The sequence below is a fragment of the Macaca fascicularis genome, chromosome 19 (genome assembly GCF_037993035.2).
Source record: "Macaca fascicularis isolate 582-1 chromosome 19, T2T-MFA8v1.1".
In the NCBI taxonomy this organism is placed as follows: Eukaryota; Metazoa; Chordata; class Mammalia; order Primates; family Cercopithecidae; genus Macaca; species Macaca fascicularis.
In genome coordinates this window covers 54,094,112-54,117,207 of record NC_088393.1, presented here as the reverse complement: position 1 = coordinate 54,117,207, position 23,096 = coordinate 54,094,112, and the positions used below count along the sequence as shown (strand labels likewise).

Below are 23,096 nucleotides of genomic sequence, written 5' to 3'. Positions count from 1 at the left end.
CTCCGAACCCTCAGGCCTACCCCATCAGCTCCTAGACGTGCACTCCTGGGCCCACGACCCTCATGATATCCTCCCCCTAGACCACACCCAAACTCCTAAAACACCCCTCTGTCATTTCCCAACATCCTTTCAACACACCCCCTTCACCAAACCCTTCTTTCTGGAGTCTTCCACAACTCCCCGGAAACCCTTCCCAATTTTCCACCACCCACCCCATGAATGCCAGCAGACCTCACCCTGATCCCACCTGCTGCGCCGCACCCTTTCGCACCAGGAGACCCTAGGGCCCAATCCCTTTCCCAGTCCCTCCTGAACGCCGCCTCAAGCCTGCGCATCTCCGCACAGCCCGGGTCCACCTAACCACCGCACCCGAATCCTGTCTGGCCTCCAGACGGGGTCCGCTAAGCCCCTCCTCCCCTTCAGCCCCGCCCCCTCCACCCTACCTGGCCCCGCCCCGCCTCCCTCACGCTCCGCCTCCTCACGCTCCACCCCCTCTCAGGCCCCGCCCATCCACCCTAGAGCACCGCAGGCCTAGCCTCTCACCCCCTCTTGTACAATGCCAGCTCGCTGGTCAGCGTCTTCAGCCGGGCGCGCAGGCTCCGCTCCGATGCCTTCGCCTCCTCGAGCTGCCAGGAGGGGAGAGGGGCGCGAAGGTCCAGGCTGAGGCCGAAGCCCAGGCTGAGGCCGAGGTCCACGTCTCGCTGGCCGCTCCCGGCCCCCCGCTGCTCACCTCCTTGGCCAGACGGCGACAATCCTGGCCGCGACGGCCGGCCACCCTGTGCCCGAGCCCACGCTCCTGCCGCAGCTCCAGCTCCAACCCGCGCACCAGCCCGCGCAGCGCCTCGGCCTCCTGGCGCGCCGCGCGCCCGGCCAGCGCCTCCTCGCGCGATCGGCCCAGCTGCACCTCCAGCTCCCGCTTCTCAGACGCCAGGCGCGACACCCTGGGGAAGACGGAGAGAGAGCGCTGGAGAGAGAGGCATGGTCCCATTCCCACGACTCCATGGGGGTGGGACGCCTCATCATTTCACCTCTCCGGAAGGGGGAACAGGGCTCCATCACTCTCAACTGCCCCCAAGGGGAGGGGCAGGCTCCTATCATCTCCCCTATCGACGTGTGAGGAGGGATGTGGTCACATCACCCTCATCCACCCCACGAAGAGGACATGACCCCACCACGCACAGGACGCACACACACTCCTCCCCTGGTGCGGGTGAAGGAGTGGGAACACAGCCATGTGAGTTCCAATTCTAAACGATTTCATCAATCTGTCCACACCCTGAAAGCCTAGCACTGCCTCCCTCCTCCTCCCACCTCGCCAGGCCAGTCTCCCAGTCACGAAATCCTCTGCAATACAAATTTGATCAGGTAACTACCACGCTCAAAACCCTTCCTTAAGAAAGTATATACACAAGGCTATTATTCATTGCAGCACAATCTGTAATAGCAAAAGAGTAGAAATAGCCAAAATGTACGTCAAAACAGAACTAACTGAATTTCTAATACATCTACTCAATTGAGTCGCACAAAACTATAAAGAGGAAAGTAGAGGATCTCTACGTCCTGTCACCGAGTGACTGCTGTGACACAGTATGGTGCAGACAGTATGTTCAGAATGTCCCTTTTCGTAAAAGAAACGAGAATTATAAATTACATGTTTATATTTTCAAAATTATATAATAGAATAAACCAAAATCTATGGGGGAAAAGGATTATTTATGGGGAAGGGGGAAATGAACAGAAATTGGACCTCTCTGGCTGGACAAAGTGGCTCATGCCTGTAATCTCAGCACTTTGGGAGGCCGAGGCAGGTGGATCACTTGAAGCCAGGAGTTTAAGACCAATCTGGCCAACCTGACGAAACCCCGTCTCTACTAAAAATACAAAAGTTAGCCTGATGTAGTGTCACATGCCTGTGATCCCAGCTACTCAGGAGGTTGAGGCACGAGAATCACTTGAACTCAGAAGGCAGAGTGCGCAGTGAGCTGAGATTGTGCCACTGCCGTCCAACCTGGGAGACAAAGCAAGACCATATCTCAAAAAAATAAAGTCAGAACTACAGATAATTTTAAAAAAAATTTTTTTTTGCCGGGCGCGGTGGCTCAAGCCTGTAATCCCAGCACTTTGGGAGGCCGAGGCGCGCGGATCACAAGGTCAGAAGAGAGACCATCCTGGCTAACACCATGAAACCCCGTCTCTACTAAAAAAAAATACAAAAAACTAGCCGGGCGTGGTGGCGGGCGCCTGTAGTCCCGGCTACTTGGGAGGCTGAGGCAGGAGAATGGCGTGAACCCGGGGGGCGGAGCTTGCAGTGAGCCGAGATCGCGCCACTGCACTCCAGCCTGGGGCACAGAGCAAGACTCCGTCTCAAAAATAAAAAATAAAAAAAAATTTAAGAAATTGGACCTCAGCCTGTAATCCCAGCACTTTGGGAGGCCGAGACGGGCGGATCACGAGGTCAGGAGATCGAGACCATCTGGCTAAAACGGTGAAACCCCGTCTCTACTAAAAAATACAAAAAAACTAGCCGGGCGAGGTGGCGGGCGCCTGTAGTCCCAGCTACTCGGGAGGCTAAGGCAGGAGAATGGCTTGAACCCGGGAGGCGGAGCTTGCAGTGAGCTGAGATCCGGCCACTGCACTCCAGCCTGGGCAACAGAGCAAGACTCCGTCTCAAAAAAAAAAAAAAAAAAAAAAAAAAAAAAATTGGACCTCTCTGAATGTACCCTCTTTTTCAGTTTTGACTTTGGAACTATAAAAATATTTTATATAAATTAATTAAGTAAATTTTAACAAATGCCATCACAAAAATTTTAAAAGAAACTGGCCCAAACAGACCTGACTCTATATCAAAGTTGGTGGCACATTGGAGAATTATAGGAGGTAACTAAAACACACCATTTGAGCAAGTGGGATATAGCCTAAGGCCAAAAAGAACTATGAGGAAATCTTTTTTTTCTTTTTTGAGACAGAGTCTTGCTCTGTCACCCAGGCTGGAGTGCAGTGGCACGATCTCAGCTCACTGCAACTTCTGCCTACCAGGTTCAAGCGATTCTCCTGCCTCAGCCTCCCGAGTAGCTGGGATTACAGGTGCCCACCACCACCCCCGACTAATTTTTGTATTTTTAGTAGAGAAGGGGTTTCACCATGTTGGCCAGAATAGTCTCAAACTCCTGACCTCAGGTGATCCACCTACCTCAGCCTCCCAGTGTGCTGGGATTACAGGCATGAGCCACTGCACCCAGCCCTGGAAATCGTAAACTTCATTCAAAATTCAATTATTAGTAATTACACTGGTATTGTTTAAGATAAAGCAAATAAATATGTTATTATCCCTAGAAACCAAGATTTTCATCATAAGAAAAGACATATAAGTAGGTCAGGTGTAATGGTTCACACTTGTAATTCCAGCACTTTGGGAGGCCAAGGCAGACAGATAGCTTGAGCCTAAGAGTTTGACACCTGCCTGGGCAAATCCCCATCTCTACAAAACTTAGCTTGTGGCCAGGCACAGTGGCTCATGCCTGTTATCCCAGCACTGTGGGAGGCCAAGGCAGGCAGATCACCTGAGGTCAGAAGTTCAAGACCAGCCTGGACAATATGGTGGAACCCCCTTTCTACTAAAAATACAAAAAAAAAAATAGCCGGGTCTGGTGGCGAGCACCTGTAATCCCAGCTACTCAGGAGGCTGAGGCAGGAGATCGCTTGAACCCAGGAGGCAGAGGGCAGAGGTTGCAGTGAGCTGACATGGTGCCACTGCACTCCAGCTTGGGTGACAGAACAAGACTTCGTCTCCAAAAAAAAAAAAAAAAAAAATTAGCTTGTCATGGTGCCATGTGCCTGTAGTCCCAGCTACTGGGAAGGCTGAGGCAGGAAGGTTGTTTGAACTCAGGAGTCTGAGGTGACAGTGAGCCGTGACTGCACTACTGTACTACTGCACTCCAGCCTGGGTGATAGGGTGAGACTCTCTCTCTTAAAAAAAAAAAAAAAAAAAATTAAAATTAAATTAAGTGCAAAAAGAGGGATACAACTAAACTATATTGTTTAGGGATGCGTAGTTTAGCTGGCAAAACCATAAGCAAATCAAATGAGTGAGATTAGGTGCATTTGGGAGCATGGTTAGAGCAAGAGGGTCTCTCCTGGAAAAAGACATGCAGAGGCTAGGGGGAAATGACTACTTTCAATTTTTTTTTTTTTTTTCTTTTCAGACAGAGCCTGCCTGTGTCACACCAGGCTGATCCCAGCTCACTGCAATCTTGAACCTGGGTTCAAGTGATTCTCCCGTCTCAGCCTCCCGCGTAGCTAGGGCTACAGGCATGCGCACTCTGTCCAGCTAAATTTTTGTATTTTTAGTAGAGACAGTGTTTCACCATGTTGGCCAGGCTAGTCTCAAACTCCTGACCTCAGGTGATCCGCCCACCTCGGCCTCCCAAAATGCTGGGATTACAGGCATGGAACACCGCACCCGGCCTCGATTTCTTAACCTGGGTAGTTGTTACATGGGCGCTGGCTTTATGATAATTTGTGAAACTGTACATTTATATTTTATACTCTTTGGGGCGTATTATATTTCACAATAGGAAAGTTAAGTAGTGAAGTAGTGGGACTCTTGGGCAGGAGGGAGGGGTCCCATCCCAGAGATTCAGGTGTAAATGGTGTGTCTGGAGGAGTCAGGGCCTACCCTGGAACTCCTCACTGCTCACAGAATTTTTAAAAACAGAAAAATAGGCCGAGCGCGGAGGCTCATGCCTGTAATTCCAACACTTTAGGAGGCCGAGACAGGCGGATCACTTGAGGTCGGGAGTTCGAGATCAGCCTGGCCAACACGGTGAAACCCTCTCTCTACTAAAAATACAAAAATTAGCCGGGTGTGGCACATGCCTGTAATCCCAGCTACTCGGGAGGCTGAGGCAGGAGAATCGCCTGAACCCAGGAGACAGAGGTTGCAGTGAGCCGAGATCACCCCACTGCACTCCAGCCTGGGTGACAGAGCGAGACTCGGTCTCAAAAAAGTAAAAAGAGGCCGGGCGCGGTGGCTCAAGCCTGTAATCCCAGCACTTTGGGAGGCCGAGACGGACAGATCACGAGGTCAGGAGATCGAGACCATCCTGGCTAACACGGTGAAACCCCGTCTCTACTAAAAAAATACAAAAAACTAGCCAGGGGAGGTGGCCAGCGCCTGTAGTCCCAGCTACTAGGGAGGCTGAGGCAGGAGAATGGCGTAAACCCGGGAGGCGGAGCTTGCAATGAGCTGAGATCCGGCCACTGCACTCCAGCCTGGGCGACAGAGCGAGACTCCGTCTCAAAAAAAAAAAAAAAAAAAAAAAAAGAAAAACAAAAACAAAAAGAAATGGTGAATCTACAGGGCAGCCAGGGCACTGGCATTTTTCAAAGCTCCCGGGCAATTTGAGTGCATATCCAGAATGAACCACTGCACGGGCTGAAAGGCGGAAGAGAACTTTATAAAAGAGGGAGCCAGCTCTCAACAGCTGAAACCATCAGTCTCAACACAACCAAAGGAGGCATCTTGCCAAAACCTACCCGACATGTGATTAAACCTATATACGGTTAGCCACCACTTCACTGCAAGTACAGGGGACAGAGGAGGACATTAAACACACCATGGCGATATAATCAGCAAAATCTATTTTTCATTTTTCCATCTGAGTATGCTTGCTAGGGAAAATTTCAGCAAAATCTAGACTGCAAAACTCTACAGGACAAATAACCTGATTTCTTCCACAAATAAGTAGCATGAAAAGTGGTGAAGGGGATATAAATTAAAAGAGATTTAAGAAATACATCAGCCAAGCTCAGTGGCTCATTCCTGTAATCCCAGCACTTTGGGGGGCCGAGGCAGGTGGATGGCTTGAATTCAGGAGTTCAAGACCAGCCTGGACAACATGGGCAAACCCTGTCTCTATAAATATATATATATATATATATATATATATATATATATATATATATATGTGTATATGAAAATTAGCTGGGCATGATGGCATGTGCCTGTAGTCCCAGCTACTCAGGAGGCTGAGGTGGGAGAATCACTTGAGCCCAGGAAGTCAAGGATACAGCGAGCCGAGATCATACCACCACACTCCAGCCTGGGCAACAGAGCAAGACTGAAAAAAAAAAGAAAAGAAAGACCTCAACAAACTGCAATGTGCAGCCATATTTAGATACAGGACGAATTCAAACCACTTGCAAAAAAGACACTTGAGAGGTGATCAGAGAAGTGTAAGTGTGAACGCATACGCAATGGGTTTCAGATGACATGATGGAATTTTTGTTAATGTTGTTGGACGTGATGACAGCACTTATATCCTTATATGTTAAAGATACACACTGAAGCTTTTACAGAGGAGATACGAAGACTGGGATTTGCTACAGGGCAGGGGGTGGCAGTACCTCAAACAAGATGGGCAAACGTGGGTAACTGTTGAAGCTGGGGGACAAGTACGTGCAAATTATACTACTGTTTACTTTTGTGGTGCTTGGAATTTTTCCTAATAAATCCTTCTTAAAATCTGTGGTTCCCCACACTCTCCAACAAGGAGCTTTCCTTTCTATTCAGCCCTTACCCACCTGACTTCTCCCTTCCTCACTTCCTGCCTCCCTCTCCCACAGGCTCCAGCCAGATGCAGTTCTCACCTCCCAGAACCTTCTCTCCTCCTTCTCCTGGCAAAAACCACTCCACTCATCCGGAAAGCCTACCTGCCCCTGACGTTCTCCGCTCTCCCAGCCCTCTGTACCTTTCCGTCCTAGCACCAACCCTGGCAGACCTGGCATGTAGAGGAGTGTCCGTTTCCCATGTGGATCCCACCTTTCTGGGGGCAGAGCCTCCACCTGTCTGGTTCACTGCACAGGACCCCAGGCTGCATGGCCGGGCGCACTGCATTCAACTCTATTCCACTTGTTAACAAGCTGGGTGGCCCTGGGCAGTTTCACTTCACATCTCTGAGCCTCAGACCATCTTTTCTCATCTGTGAAGAGGGACAATAATAAGAATGCCAGCCTGTTAGGCTGTAAGAATCTATTCACAGTGCTTAGACCATGTCTAGCATAATAAACATTAACCAGTGTCGGGCAGTGTGCCTGGCACAGCATGAACTCCATAAATGTTGGCTGAATGAAGGAATAAATCTCAGAACCTTTCCAAACTCCCTAATTCCTGGCTGGGAAGAGGAAGAGAAGCCACTGAGCACCGTTGGGATCTCAAGGCTTCTGTGGTTGGTTCCAAAGGGTGGAGGGCGCCACCTTGTGGCCATCCTGGGAAACACACATCCAGAAACACAAACCTAGAAACACACACACACCACCTGAGACAGAGCGTGCGCGCGTGCACACACACACACACACAGCCTGAGAGCAGATCCTGAGGATAAATTCTGGCCTCCCCACTGAGGCCTTCCTCGGCCCAGCAGTACACAGGCGAGCTCCTCCGAAGACCGTCGGGGTTCCCCAGCCCCGTGAGCTCCCATAAGGACTGGTCCTCCCGGTCAGCATTTAGAGCTCTGTCCTGGGCTTGCAGCCACAAACAGTGCAAACAGCTGGGAAAACAACAGAGGCTCGGCGCTGGCTGCCTGGATCTAAGGTCCAGCCTAGCCATATTACCCACTATGTGACCTGCACCAAGGTCCCTAACTTCTCTGGGCCTCCGTCAAACGGTGATAATAGCAGTGCCTACCTTATAGGGCGGCTGTGAGGATAAAATGAATTCAATCATAAAGCACAGAGCAGCCCTGGCATACAGTTAAATGTTCAATAATCATTAATTACTGGTGTTATTATTACTAAAAATATTATTAGTCCACAATGAGCCAGGCCTCTCCCCGGTAGCGATCAAGCCCCAGATTCACCTCCCCAACAGAACCGAGCACATGGCAGGCATGAATATATAGGCCAAAAGCCTTTGCTTCTTTCACTTCATTCATTCCCTTGTTCTCACCGCATTCCCATCTAGCACAAGGACTTTGCCCAGGCTGTTCCCTCTGCCTACACCACTTCCCCAGCCCCTGTGCCTGACCCACCCCACACCCCAGTGGAGTCCTGTGACAGCCTCGCATGGCACAGGCCCCCTGTCCTGCCCCAGGCATCTCCGTCTGTAATGATATACTCAGGTGGTTATATACTTAGCACCCATCTCCCCCAGGGCTGGGCACCACGTGAGTGGCAGGGACGGGGCTAGCACAGAAGGGGCACCCTGTGAAGGTGGATTCACCTACATAGAGCTCGACCTCCCGCACCCTTGCACATGCTGCTCCCTCTGCCAAGAACACCCTTCCCATTCCAGGCAGGGTCAGGTCCCCACCCACTCTGAGCCTTCACTGTCTGCAAACACATCTGCCTCCCTCCCTGGACTGGCAGTCCCAGGAGGGCAGTGCCAAGATAGTCTTGGTCACCGCTCTGTCCCCAGCACCACCCAGCCCAAAGGTACAGAAGAGGGGCTCAGAGGCCTCGCGCAGTGGCTCATGCCTGTAATCCTAGCACTTTGGGAGGCCAACGCGGGCAGATCACCTGAGGCCAAGAGTTTGAGGCCAGCCTGACCAACAGGGCAAAACCCCTTCTCTACTAAAAATACAAAAATTAGCCAGACATGGTGGCACGTGCCTGTAATCCCAGCTATTTGGGAGGCTGAGGAAGGAGAATGGCTTGAACCCAGGAGGAGGAAGCTGCAGCGAGCCAAGATCGCACCACGGCACTCCAGTCTGGGCGACAGAGTAAGACTCTGTCGCAAAAAAAAATGAATAAATACATGGTGGGCAAAGGACAGTCATCCTCCCCACAGGGCCAAGCATGGGCCCTGCAGTGCATGATGGGAGGGCTCCAGGGCTCCCACCCGCCCCAGCTGCCCACCGCTCCGAGACTCACTGCTCCCGCAGGCGCCAGATCTCACTCTCCCGGGTGTCCCGAGTGTTCTGGCCGTCCAGCCCTTGCAGGCGGCCCAGTTCCTCCTTCAGTGACCGGATGATGCCCTGCAGAACCACGGGGTCTGGCTTGCCCTGGTACGGGAGGGGCAGCGGGTAGTGAATCCTGAGGAGGGGGATTAGAACCGTGGCATCTCAGAGGCCAAGAATGCACCTGAGGGTAAACACCAGCCTCTAAGAGCCACAGAATGCGAAAACACACAGTTCCAAAAACTGCACCATCCTAGGGGCTTATGAGCACATCCTCAAGGCCCCTTCCTTGTTCCAGTCACCACCTCTGAAAGTCTCTCATATAACAATTTGGAAACCACTGGGATTGGCAGCCCTGGTGTAGTCTGGGGGAACTTCCTTGTCACACGCTGCTGATGAAGGGAACGCTGGTATCATGTTACTTGCAGCCAAACACAATCCTAATTCAGATGCCACAGTGGGGGATTCTGGTTGGCCTGGCCTGGGTGACCCCAGCTTGGCTGGGGAAAGGTGGGCCATTGTGATTAACAGCCTCATGAGATGCTATTCACAGAGGATTGGTAACTTCCCACTAAGAAATCCAGTGGTTACCAACACATGGGGCAGACACGGTCACCCAGCTACACAACTGCCATTCCCAACTCCCTTGCTGCCTCCCCCTATAAAGGCTAGAAAGCCAGATATTCATTTTCCCAGCATCCCTTGCATGTGACCACTTCTGGCCACATATTACAGGAAATCTGTTGGGAGTCTTCTGGGAACACGTTTCTTTTCCTGATGAAAACAGCAGATGCAATTAATAAACTCAGTCCTGTCCCTCTTCTTCCTGCCTTGATATAGATGCAATGTCTGGAAGATCCAGCAGCTATTTTGTGGCCATGAAGAGATAAAGATGAAGTCAAAAGGCCAAGCCGGGCGCGGTGGCTCATGCCTGTAATCCCAGTGCTTTTGAGAGGCTGAGGCGGGAGGATCACTTAAGGCCAGGAGTTCGAGACCAGCCTGGGCAACATGATGAAACCCCATCTCTACTAAAAATACAAAAATTGGCCAGGCACAGTGGCTCACGCCTGTAATCCCAGCACTTTGGGAGGCCGAGGCGGGCGGATCATGAGGTCAGAAGATCGAGACCATCCTGGATAACATGGTGAAACCCCGTCTCTACTAAAAATACAAAAATTTAGCCGGGCGTGGTGGCGGGTGCCTGTAGTCCCAGCTACTCGGGAGACTGAGGCAGGAGAATGGTGTGAACCCGGGAGGCGGAGCTTGCAGTGAGCCAAGATCGCACCACTGCACTCCAGCCTGGGCGACAGAGCGAGACTCCGTCTCAGAAAAAAAAAAAATTAGCCAGGCATGGTTGTGGGCTCCTATAGTCCCAGCTACTCTGGAGGCTGAGGCACAAGAATTGCTTGAACCTGGGAGGTAGAGGTTGCAGTGAGCCAAGATTGCACCACTGCACTCCAGCCTGGGTGAACCAGTGAGACACCATCTCAAAAAAAAAAAAGCCAACACATTAACAATGGTAAAGGGGAGAAAAAAAAAGAAAGAGCTTGAGTCCCTAGTGAACTGTTGCACAGGTGGCAGCCACCTACCTAGACATCTTGTTATGTGATGCATTGTTTGTTTAGGATACTGGTGATGGTTATTCTGCTACTTGTAGCCAAACACAATACTAAATGATACAAATCCCAACAGGTGAGATTCCCAAGGCAAGGCTTAACCAATGTCACCTTGCCTGGGTGCCAGGACTTCCTAAGATCCACCCACACGCTCTCCCACCCCGCCTACCAGCCTGGCCCTGGAGCCAGTCCCTTCTCCCCACCTGTCAAACTCCACAGAGTAGATGAGGATCAGGTAGCGCTTGGAGTTGAGCTGGGCCGATCTGGGGGCCAAGGAGCCTGGGCGGCCCCCCATCTTGCGGTTCCGCAGGGACTCCAGGTCTGTGTAGGTCAGCAGGTCCAGAGTGACTGACTCACTACTCTGTCAGGAGAGGAGAGGAGGAGCTGCCACCGCACCCGCTACCACCACACTGAGGGCACCTAGCACACACCTGGGCCACAGCCCTTCCTGTTCTCTAGGCGGGCTAGCATTTCCTATGCGAAGGCTGGCGATCAACATGGCCCTGTCCCAGGGCAGACACAAGGACTTCATCAAAGGGAGAAACCAGAAAGAACCTAAATGCTCAACCACAGAGAACAGCTTAGACCTGTGACTCTCCGAGTGCTGTCTCCAGATCCCTGGGGGGGTCCCCGAGACCCTTTCGGGGATGTCCACTGAGGTCAAAGCTACTTTCATAATAATACAAAGATGTCATTTGTCTTTGGCACTGTGTTGACATGTGTGCAAATGGTACAAAAGCAATGGTGGGAAAAACTGCTGGTGCCTTAGCAGAAACCAAGCTCCTGGCACCGAATGACACTGGAGGTTACTGTATCTCCCCAGTCTCAGCGGGGGGCTGGGCAAGAGAAATAAACAAACAAGTAAATAAGCAAATCAACCATAAAACACAGGAAATGAAACATCGGAATGTTCTCGATGAAGCAGTAAAAATTATTAATTTTATTGAATCCAGCTCCTAGAGGACACATCTCTTTATTATGTTGTGCAAGAAAATGGGAAGTACACATCAAGTACTTCTGTGCACGCCAAAGTATGACGATGGTCTCAGGAAAAAGCGATTCTGCATCTGAGTTTTGAGCTAAATTAGCCGTTTTTCATGGAACACTATTTTTACTTGAAAAAAAAAAAAAAACGACTGACAGACAAAACTATGGTTATTTAGACTTGGGCTATCTGGCAGACATTTTCTCAAAAATGAACAAAGTGAGCCTGTCACTTCAAGAGAAAAAGCTAACAGAATGTCTTGCCAATAACAAAATTCAAGCTTTCCACTTAAAATTAGAATTTTGGAAAACCTGTACCTTCCAGTGGGTGTTTGATAGCTTCTTGGTGTTCACAGACTTTCCTGGGGAGATCGGTAAGGATATTAACAAATGTGACTTCTGGATACTATATAAGGCAATGTGTCAACATTTGAAAAATCTGCGCAACTTAGTGAACCAAGATTTTCCAAATGACCAATGCATGATGTTACAAAGTCATCCACAGGTAAAAAAAGATCCATGCAAAATGCAAGATAAGTCAGTGGAATTTAAGGTAACAATACAAAAAGTTCACTGATGAGGATGCAGATTCCACACTGCAACTAACCTTCAAGAAACTATTGCTTGTCCAGGCGGGCGCGGTAATCCCAGCACTTTGGGAGGTCGAGGCAGGTGGATCACTCGAGGCCAGGAAGTCAAGACCAGCCTGGCCAAGATGGCAAAACCCCGTCTCTACTAAAAATACAAAATTAGCCGGGCATGATGGCACATGCCTGTAATTCCAGCTACTCGGGAGGCTGAAGGACAAGAATTGCTTGAACCCGGCAGGCAGAGGTTGCAATGAGCCACTATCGTGCCACTGCACTCAAGCCTGGGCGACAGAAACGGTGTCTCAAAAAAATAAATAAATAAATACAAAAATTAGCCGGGCATGGTGGGCACGCCTATAGTCCCAGCTACTTGGGAGGCTGAGGCATGAGAATCACTTGAACCCAAGAGGCGGAGGTTGTAGTGAGCTGAGACTGTGCCACTGAGTCTGGGCAACCGAGAAAAACTCTGCCTCAAAAAAAAAAAGAAAAAGAAAGAAAGAAAAAAGATTTCTAAATACCACTCAACCCCGTCACTCTAAGTTCTAACCTTCTTTTTTTCCCCCGATTATTACTTTTTAGGTTGGGCACTGTGGTTCATGCCTGTAATTGCAACACTTTGGGAGGCCAAGGTGGGTGGATCACCTGATGTCAGGAGTTCCAGACCAGCCTAGTCAACATGGTGAAACCCCATCTCTACTAAAAACACAATAAATTAGCCAGGCATGGTGGCGGGCACCTGTAATTCCAGCTACTCAGGAGGCTGAGGCAGGAGAATCGCTTGAACCTGGGAGGCGGAGGTTGCAGTGAGCTGAGATCCCACCACTGCACTCCAGCCTGGGCAACAAGAGCGAGACTCCATCTCAAAAAAACAAATAAACAAACAAACAAAAACAAGCAGGTTGCAGAATACCTTGGAAAATAGATAAACTATATATAATTACAGGTCTGCAAATACATACACATACACACACACACACACACACACACATATACATACATGCAGGTATTTGGAAACAAATAGAGACATGGAGAAATGGCTGGAGTGATTTTCACCGAAATATTAACAGAAGCGAGTATTAGGGATGGAGTGATTTTTACTTTCTTCTTTGTATTTCTCTGTGACCTGAATTTTCTACATGAGAATAACTATCATTAAATTCAAAATGAACCATTTACATTTGGCAAAAGAAGAAAACGATTGCCCTCTTCCCACGATGAAAGAAGAGGTAGAGGGTCTGATACAATCAGTTGGGCATCAACCCCCCAGGAACCTGGAAGACAGAACCCCCCTCCCACCTGCACCCGCCACCCCGGGCCCTACCTGAGTGAGGGCTGACTCCAGCATATGACAGAAGATGTTGAATTGTTTGAAGTTCCCTGTCTTGTGAGTCAAATCTTCAATGACTGGGTGGGGAAAAAAGTCTCTCCTGAGGTCTGACGGCTTGCCCAGCCCCAGGGCAAGGCATCTAAGCTCTCCAACTCTACCCACCTCCAAGTGTCTCTGGCTTGAGCACCAAGACCTACATCCCTCCCCACACTGGAGAGCTTCTGGAGCTAAATTCTGCTCTCTGGTGGGTTTTATAACCACATAGAAGAGGCGGGTGGGCAGGATTCAGGGTGGCCTCATCTTCTGGGAGAAGCTGATCCCAGGAGAGGAAAAGTGAGCCCACCCCAGGCAGGCACACTCACAGCCAGCATCGAACTCGCCCCGCCACTGGTCAGCCGTCATCCGGTCCTCCACCTCCAGCTCCAGCACCTGCCCAGAAACCATCACCCGCACGGCATGCTCCACACCCCGGAAGACGTAGTCCACCTGCAGGCCGGCCGGCTGGTCCATGGTCAAGGTTGCTGGAGAAGGGGATGAGAGAGAAACCCAGAGGGGCTGAGAGCCCAGGCTCATGAGTTGGAAGGCCAGGCCTCATATCCTGGCTCCATCATTTACCAGCTGTGGCATCCTGAGAAAGTGAATTCACCTCTCTGTGCCTCAGTTTCTTCATCTGGAAAATGGGTATAACCATGGCACCAACCTCATGGACTTATTGTGAGGATTACACTGGGCAATATGTATAAAAGCTCTTGGTACTGTGACCTGCAGGCTGCTGTGTCCAATACATGCTGGATACTAGAAATACATGATTGCCAAGCCAGGCGCGGTGGCTGACACCTGGTATCCCAGCACTTTGGGAGGCTGAGGCAGGAGGATCGCTTGAGCTCAAGAGTTCAAGACCAGCCTGGGCAATGTGGTGAAACCCCATCTCTACTAAAAATACAAAAAAATTGCCAGGTGTGGTGGTGTGTGCCTGTGGTCCCAGCTACTTGGGAGGCTGGAGGCAGAGGTTGCAGTGAGCTGTGATCTTGCCACTGCACTCCAGTCTGGGTGACAGAGACCCCAACTCAGTTAAGAAAAGAAATAAAGAAATACATGATTGCCAACAAAAGAATCATGATTAATATTAGCATTACTTTATTAAGTCTTATTATATATTTATTATTGATTCATTCATTCATTCATTCATTCATTCAGCAAACATTTGTGGAGAAAAGTCAAGCTGGAAAGAGAGACGAGGGTATTGGAATAGGATGAGCCAAACTTTTAAAACGGGGTCAGAGCAGGCCAGGTACAGTGGCTCAGGCCTGTAATCCCAGTACTTTGGGAGGCCGAGGCGGGTGGATCATGAGGTCAGGAGTTCCAGACCAGCCTGGTCAACAATGATGAAACCCCATCTCTACTAAAAATACAAAAAAAATTAGCCAGGTGTGGTGTCCCACACCTGTAATCCCAGCTACTCCGGAGGCTGAGGCAGGAGAATCGCTTGAAGCCAGGAGGCGGAGGCGGCAGTGAGCCGAGATCGTGTCACTGCGCTCCAGCTGGAATACAGAGAGACTCCATCTCAAAAAGTAAAATAAAATAAAGTCTAATATCAGAAAATATAATATTGTGAGGCAAAAAAAGATGATCCCTGAAACTCCAGGTAAGGGATTTTTAACCTTTTTAGAGTCCTTGAGCCTTTGAGAATCTAATGAAATTTCTGAGCCTTCCACAGATAAATGAATAGTCCCACAACCTTTTGCAAGTTCATTTCAGGGGCTCCCAAATTACCACCCGCCAGGCCCATCCATAGATCTCTTTTCTCAGAGGCCCAAGGGCAACGGCCTGGGCCCTAGACATTCTGACAGACACCTCTCTCTAGATCACAGCTCTTAACTTCATTTGGGAGAAGAGTGCTTTGGAAGGGCTGATGAATTCGAGGACCCCCTTCCCCTGGAAAATTCACACTCTGGCAATTGTGCTTTCATTCTCTGGTGGTTCATAAGTCCAGGTTAATAATTTCTATCTCGGCCGGGTGCGGTGGCTCACACCTGTAATCCCAGCACTTGGGGAGGCCAAGGAGAGTGGATCATTTGAGGTCAGGAGCTTGAGACCGGCCTCGCCAACATAGTGAAACCTCGTCTCTACTAAAAATACAAAAATTAGCTGGGTGTGGTGGCAGGCACCTGTAATCCCAGCTACTTGGGAGAATCGCTTGAACCCATGAGGTGGAGGTTGCTGCACGCCGTCGTGCCCTTGCACTCCAGCCTGGGTGACAGAGCAAGATTCTGTCTCAGAAAAAAAACAAATAAATAAAAAATAATAATCTCGATCTCGCTGCAAACAAATTGCTGCACATTTCAACATATCCCACATCCCCTGATCCCAATGCAGTGAGTGGCAGAGCTGGCCCCGCCCCACTGGGTGTCCTAAACCCCGCCCATCAACCCGACCCCCTACGGCTCCCAGAACCAATCAGCGGCGACGCCGCCGGGTTACCAAGGCGTAGGAGGCACCCACGCAACTGAACACCTGAGGAGCCGCACAGCATCACCGCCCCCACTTGTGGTCCCCAACTCCCGGGAGGAGACCGCACAGAGGAAGGGGGCGCGCCACACCGCATCCCCGCCGCCAACTCCCCCTTCCCCACTGCCCGGCAGAAACCCCCCATATCCACCCCGCGAAGACCAGCCCCTTTCGGCATCCCACGGCCTTATCCTTAGCCCCCACCCCGCCCTCATCCCAGACATTGAGCCCCCGAATACTCTGCCTAAACTCAATTCCCCTTGCACACTTACACCTCTCTCACCTCCACAAACTTCACCGGCTGCCCGGCCCCATCCCCTCCTCTAGGCATATCCTAAGCGCTCAGTAACTGCTGATGGAATAAATCCCACACCCGTGCCCGCTCCACGCGGCCTCCTTGACCCCAGCTGCCCGTTACTTGTCCCCCAGATGGCCACGGAATTCTGGGCTCCCTCTCCCCTCTTCTCTGCAGAACCTCCCACTCCACATATTCCAGCCCAACCCTCATGCTACATTCCCCAGAAACCAGCCCCCTCTCTCCCGTCCAAAGCCCCTTCATTCCATCCTGCTCTCCCAGATTTGGGGGCAGGGAGGCAGCCGCACTCTCCTCCCTACACCAGCCAACCACGGTCTCCTAGGGCTCCCGCATATTGAACTTCAATGCACCCCGTTATTCCACCTGCATTCTTCCCGCATATTTGCTCAAGGTTCTGCTCCACACACCCCACTTTCAGCCTGTATTCCATCACCTCCATATTTCACCTGGATTCTGTTCCCTCTCAAATTGCTTGTAACCCCACCCCCCACCCCCACTCCACCCACACACACATTTTCCACTTCTCTTCCCTTTGGAGAGCCCTCTCTGAACAACCCCTCCTCCCCACTGACCCCACCACCACCGCCACTTCTAGGATTCCCCGGACCCTGAGCCCTCTCTCCCCTCCCACCGCTGACCCTGTCCCTCTACCTGCATCCTCCATCCTTGCTTCGGAATGACCAGTGGCTCATCCTGGTGGCTGATTCCATTCCAGTCCTGAGCCTCTCCCAGCTAGCTCCTCTTCTCAGCCTCTGCCTCCTTCCTGACCTCACGCATCCCAGCGGTGCCTTCGAGGCCCCGCCCTCACCAACCCATGACGTCACCACCCCATCCCTGCGAGCACTGTGCGGCTGCCCCCCAGGCCCCATCCTGGCCCACACACCTGACCCAGTTCTCGGGCCTCATGACATCACGGCGCCGGCACACTTCAACTGAGTGTTTCAGCCCCCAGTTCTCTCCCTCTCATCATTCACTAGGATGACCCCTTTCCTCTCCAGTGTTACATCACCACCCCTGGCTCCACCTTCCAAATGGCTCTCCCCGGATAGCTCACAGATTTCACAGCTCTTACCCCGGGGCCGGAGCTGAAAACTCTCCACGCTGCGCTCACCAAAGACAAATTTACATCACTACCTCCCATACCAGACATGGGCAAATCACTGCCCTTGGCAGCCCCCACCTGATGGCTGTTTCCCCACACTCTGCAGCTCCCCACCACCACCAACACATATTCCAGCCCAGCCATACCCTAGCTGGGCTCTCCCCTGCAGCAGACCTCCGCCCCACATTCACACACGTGGCCTGGCCTTGATGACCCCCTTCCCGATCCCATTCTGACCTCACCTCCCCACCACATGGGTGAATTGAGGCTGGATAGAACTCCCCCTTCACTGCCCCAGAATACAGACCAAAGCCTTCCACATTGTCCCCATGGAATGTAGAGACAGAAAAGCCCTCTGGGGAACCAAGCAATGAAATCTCTACAGCGTGCACTGCAGCACCCCAGTTCCCCCTGGGGCATCCAGACTCCCACTCCCTCTGTCTCTCAAAGGCGTTTTGCCTTAGATAAGAACCATGCACACTTACTAACCCAATGAATGACTCACCCTAAATTCTGCTCTCTGCTGGGTATTATGACCATCCCCATTATACAGAGGATAAAACTGAGGCTTGTCTAGGATCCCACAAAGAAGGACAGAAACATTCGTCCTCCTTCCCCTTACCCAGCTGCCCTTCCCTGACCACCTCCTGTTTCCTCCCAGAACTAACCCAAATGCGGCCTCACACCTTAAGCATAGCACATGCTGCACACTGGGTACTTCTGCGTTCAGATTCCAGCTGCCTTTATCCTTCGTGTGTCCTTGGGCAAAGCACTTGCCCTCTTTGGGTCTTCCCCCATCAGTAAAGTGGGATAATAAGAGCTCCTACCTTACAGGGTTGCTGTGGAATTAAACTATTTAATGTATATAAGGTGCTTCAAACAGTGTCTGGCACTCCCTGTTACCATCTGTGTGATCTGTTGATTATGTGACAGACCAGGAGCCCGTGAGGGGCAGAGCCATTTTAATCCATCTTGTATCTTCAGGGACTGCTTGTGAATTTAATGGGAGATGCCAGGAAATGGGGTTCTAGGCACTGGGGATACAGCCAAGGTTTTCTCCCCTCAGCTCATTCCCTGTCCTCCTCCAGGTCTCAGCTCCAGTCCCCTCTCCTGCACTGCAGGAAGCCCTCCCTGACTCCCAGGCTGGGCCAGGAGGTGTCTCAATCACCACAGTGGCCCCAGCAAACTCCGCACCAGCTAACAGTGTTTCCCACAGTGATGGCCAGGGAACATAATCCTTACCACAAGTGCTTCTGAAAATGCAGCTTCCTAGGTCGGGTCCCAACCATACATGAGCAGAAACCCTGGGGGTGGGCCCAGGAATCTGCATTTCCTCCAAATTCCTTCAGACACTAAAGCTTCCTTCTGCCCTTGGGTGCCACAATCTGTCCAGTTTATTCCCCCACCTCTGACCCCACCACCCCACACGGGACCCTCCTAGTTCAGCAACCCCGCCCCATATCACCCTCACCAAGGATGGTGAGGATGGTACAGGAGAAGCAACACTTTTTAAACACCATGTGCTCTTCCAGGTGCCAGTTCCATATTCACATGGAGTCAGACACTCTAGTGGGGAGGTCCAAAAAGCCCAGTGGATATAAACCAACAATAATTGATGTGAGGGCCAGGCACGGTGGCTCATGCCTGTAATCCCAACACTTTGGGAGGCTGAGAAGGGCAGATCACTTGAGGTCAGGAGTTTGAAACCAGTCTGACCAAGATAGTGAAATGGCATCTTTACTAAAATTACAAAAAATAGCCAGGCGTGGTGGTGTACACCTGTAGTTCCAGCTACTTGGGAGGCTGAAACAGGAGAATCACTCGAACCTGGGAGGTGTAGGTTGAGTGAGCTGAGATGGTGCCACTGCACTCCAGCCTGGGTGACAGAGGGAGACTCCATCTCAAAAAATAATAATAGGCCGGGCGCGGTGGCTCAAGCCTGTAATCCCAGCACTTTGGGAGGCCGAGACGGGCGGATCACGAGGTCAGGAGATCGAGACCATCCTGGCTAACACAATGAAACCCCGTCTCTACTAAAAATACAAAAAAAATTAGCCGGGCGAGGTGGCGGGCACCTGTAGTCCCAGCTACTCGGGAGGCTGAGGCAGGAGAATGGCGTAAACCCGGGAGGCGGAGCTTGCAGTGAGCCGAGATAGCGCCACTGCACTCCAGCCTGGGCGACAGAGCGAGACTCCGTCTCAAAAAAAAAAATAATAATAATAATAATAATAAGCTGGGCGCGGTGGCTCACGCCTGCAATGCCAGCACTTTGGGAGGCCGAGACGGGTGGATCACGAGGTCAGGAGATCAAGACCATCTTGGCTAACACGGTGAAACCCCATCTCTACTAAAAATACAAAACATTAGCCGGGCATGGTGGCAGGTGCCTGTCGTCCCAGCTACTCAGGAGGGTGAGGCAGGAGAATGGTGTGAACCTGGGAGGCAGAGCTTGCAGTGAGCTGAGATCACACCACTGCACTCCAGCCTGGGTGACAGAGCGAGACTCCATCTCAAAAAAAAAAAAAAAAAAAGTAATAATAATAATAATAATAATAGGCCCGGTGCTGTGGCTCACGCCTGTAATCCCAGCACTTTAGGAGGCTGAGCTGGGCGGATCAACTGAGGTCAGGAGTTCGAGACCACCCTGGCCAACGTGGCAAAACCCCATCTCTACTAAAAATGTAAAAATGAGCTGGGCATGGTGGCATACACCTGTAATCCCAGCCAGTTGGGAGGCTGAGGCAGGAGAATCACTTGAACCCAGGAAGTAGAGGCTACCGTGAGCTGAGACTGCGCCACTGCACTCGAGCCTGGGTGACCAAGCAAGAGTCTGTCTCAAAAATAATACTAATAATAATCTATGTCAGGTAGTTGTGTTATGAATAAAAATAAAACCAAGTGAGGGGCCACACGGTGACAGGAGTTATTTTAGCTTGAGTAGTCAGCAAATGCCTGGCTGTGAAGCTGACATCTGAACGGAGACCTGAAAGAGGTGTGGGAGAAGCCACGCAGACACCTGAGAAGACCTGATTCAGAAGGAGAGGACAGCGAGTACAAAGGCCCTGAGGTGGCAGTGCGTTCGGGGACAGCGAGTACAAAGGCCCTGAGGTGGCAGTGCGTTCGGGGACAGCGAGTACAAAGGCCCTGAGATGGCAATGTGTTCGTTATGTTCAAAGGACAGCAAGGAGGCCAGGGTGGTTGCAGCAGAGTGAGCCAGGGGACTGAGAGAGGTGATGGGAGTTGAGGGGAGGGAGGAGGAGGAAACCAATAGGTCGGGGCCTCGTGGATATGGTGAAGACTTCTGCGGTGTAAGGTGGGAGCCAGGACAGGATTTGAAAGGAGGAGCAACCTGACCTGACTTCTGTTCTACTAGGATCCCCCTAACAGTGAGAGGCAGGGAGCCCACCTGGAAGGCCACTGCAACAGACCAGATAAGAGCAGGGGACAACTTAGGCCAGAGTGGTAGCAAAGGAGCTGGTGAGGCGTGGTTGGATTCTGGATGTGTTTTGAAAACAGAGCTAATGCGATCTGCTAGACCATATATAAGTGAGACAAAAGGGAGGAATGAAGAACACTCCAAGCTAGGCGGGCACCATGGCTCACACCTGTAATCCCAACACTGCGGGAGGCTGAGGCGAGTGGATCGCCTGAGGTCAGGAGTTCGAGACCAGCCTGGCCAACTTAGTGAAACCCCTTCTCTACTAAAAATACAAACAATTGGCAGGCGCCTGTAATTCCCTTGAACCCGGGAGGCGGAGGTTGCAGTGAGCCGAGATAGCGCCATTGCACTCCAGCCTGGGCAACAAGAGCAAAACTCTGTCTCAAAACAAAGAGAACACTCCAAGCTTCTTGATCTTAGTACCTGGCAGGATGAATGTGCCATCAACTGGGTTTGGAGGTTGAAAGGAAGAAACCTCAAGTTTGGTTTGGGACAAGTTTATGTCTGAATGTCAGATGAACTTCCAAATAGAGAAGAGTCGGCCACGATATGAGTCTGGAGTTCAGGGCAGAGATCCAGGCTGGAAATACACAGCTGGGAGTTCTCATTAGATAAAGAGGGTGAAGCTAGCCAATAGTATAGAAAGAGATGAGGTCATTCTACCGATGATGAAGCTGAGGCACAGAAGGGTTAAACAACTCGCCCAAAGCCACAGATCAGTGGCAGAGCCAGGATTCAAATTCGGGATTCAACCCGACGCCACAGCCCACACTTTTAACCATCAGTAGAGTAAGTTTAAGAGTTAATTCACCTAAAACACTTGGCAGGTGCACAGCACGTAGTAAACGCCACAGGCATAATAGGGCTTCATATCTCTTTAAAGTACATCCTTATCCCTGGAGGTCTCCTTCCCTCCCTTCCTCAATATTGCTTCTTCCCACGACTTTCACCCAAATCAAAGCTTGTAAATCACAGTGCGCTGTAATGACCCCCTGCCTTAAAACCTCCTACTAAATCGCCACGCTGCATTTCAAGGGCATCTGTATATTCTACCATCTGCTGTCTCCTGCTTTACAACTTTCCCCATTGAAGACCCTCCTGCGATATACAGATCACCCCCAACTCACACGCTGCGCTCAGTCTTACAACACCTCAATCAAGCACCTACCCTTGTTAAAGGGCACCCTCCCTCCTGATTCCGACAAGGCCGGGTCAGCTGCCCACCGCAGGCCACTCTCCCCAGAGAGAACCCCCTCCCCTCCCCACAAGACCTCCACCACGGCCCGCGCACCCGCCACTCCGGCTGCCTCTCACCTTCTCCACTGGCAACCCTCCTCGCGAGCGGTTCAACTGACGAAGCTCCAGCCCCGCCCCAGGATCCTGCGTTCTCGCTTCTGATTGGTCATGGCTTACAAGCAGCCAAGTTTCCATTAGCCAAAAGAGACACCCGTCACTCTGTCCCGCCCCAGAGGAGAACCCGCCCTCCAAAGCTTCCAATTGGCTAACTTGGAAGAGGAGTTCCGAACCATTTTGAGGGAAGCACCTACCGTCGGGCTCTTCTCTAATCACTACTGGTTAACAATGCTGCCAGTCATACAAAAGGGTTGTTCCCCAGAGTGGAAGGGAAAGAATCCCGGAAGCAGCCCCTTGGCTCCGCTTATTACCCGCTAAGGGAGGGTAGGCCGCGCCCACGTGGTGGGGAGGGCCTGGAAGGGAGAGCCGGGTGTGCACGCGCCTGGGGAGATAGTGGCCGCGGCTCCGGAAACTGGGGAGTGGTCTCAGCATAAAGACAGGTTGAGATTTGTCATCGCTCGGTGCATTCCAAACCTGCACTAAGCATTTTGCAGGCCTTGGCTTGTTTAAACTTTATAATTAGCCCTGCAGAGTTGTTATGATTTCCATTTTACCACTAAGAAAACTGTCTCAGAGGGGTACAGCCACTAGCCCGGGATCACACGGCTTTTGAACGACCCATATTTTAAACCAATCAGTCATGAACTGGAAGGATCCAGCTAAAGGAACTGAGCGCGGGGATGGGGGAGGAGAGCCCTCTTTAAGAAAGGAAAACAAAGTTTAAAGAAAAAAAAAATACTGTATGATATGAAAGTTTACTTAGAATATGAAATAATAACAAATTACATATTTAAAAGAGCCAAATACCACAAACATTGCAAAATCCCAAAGGATAACGTAATGTTTTTATTAATTTTCTGCCTGACACAACTGTGTGACGTTTCCTACTTTTTCAGCTGCATGTTTCACAATATCCTTGTCTACAAAGAGAAAAGTAAGTTATCTTTCCTCTAGCGTGGTTGATGGA

General features: G+C 51.0%; 1 protein-coding gene across 16 annotated transcripts in view; it reads right to left on the bottom strand.

The window, feature by feature from the left end:
* CCDC61 (coiled-coil domain containing 61) overlaps positions 1-22,128 on the bottom strand; it is a 42,196-nt gene extending 20,068 nt beyond the window's left edge. For 5 of the 16 annotated variants that reach the window (XR_010583044.2, XM_045378800.3, XM_065534639.2 and 2 more), the window contains exons 1-7: positions 16,887-16,989; positions 13,774-13,932; positions 13,406-13,488; positions 10,714-10,871; positions 8,869-9,030; positions 731-941; positions 544-626 (exon numbers count right to left, since the gene is read on the bottom strand). Coding sequence is in view for 11 of the 16 variants with exons in the window: in XM_045378800.3 (XP_045234735.2) it covers positions 544-626; positions 731-941; positions 8,869-9,030; positions 10,714-10,871; positions 13,406-13,488; positions 13,774-13,932; positions 16,887-16,899 (869 nt within the window). In the remaining 5 variants the exon portion in view is untranslated. Of the gene's footprint in view, positions 1-543; positions 661-730; positions 942-6,820; positions 6,981-8,868; positions 9,034-10,713; positions 10,872-13,405; positions 13,489-13,773; positions 13,933-16,886; positions 16,990-17,118; positions 17,216-22,090 lie in introns of those variants that run through there. The other 11 variants (XR_012427735.1, XR_012427736.1, XR_012427734.1 and 8 more) reach the window with 4 other exon arrangements.
* Positions 22,129-23,096: the final 968 nt, after the last annotated feature.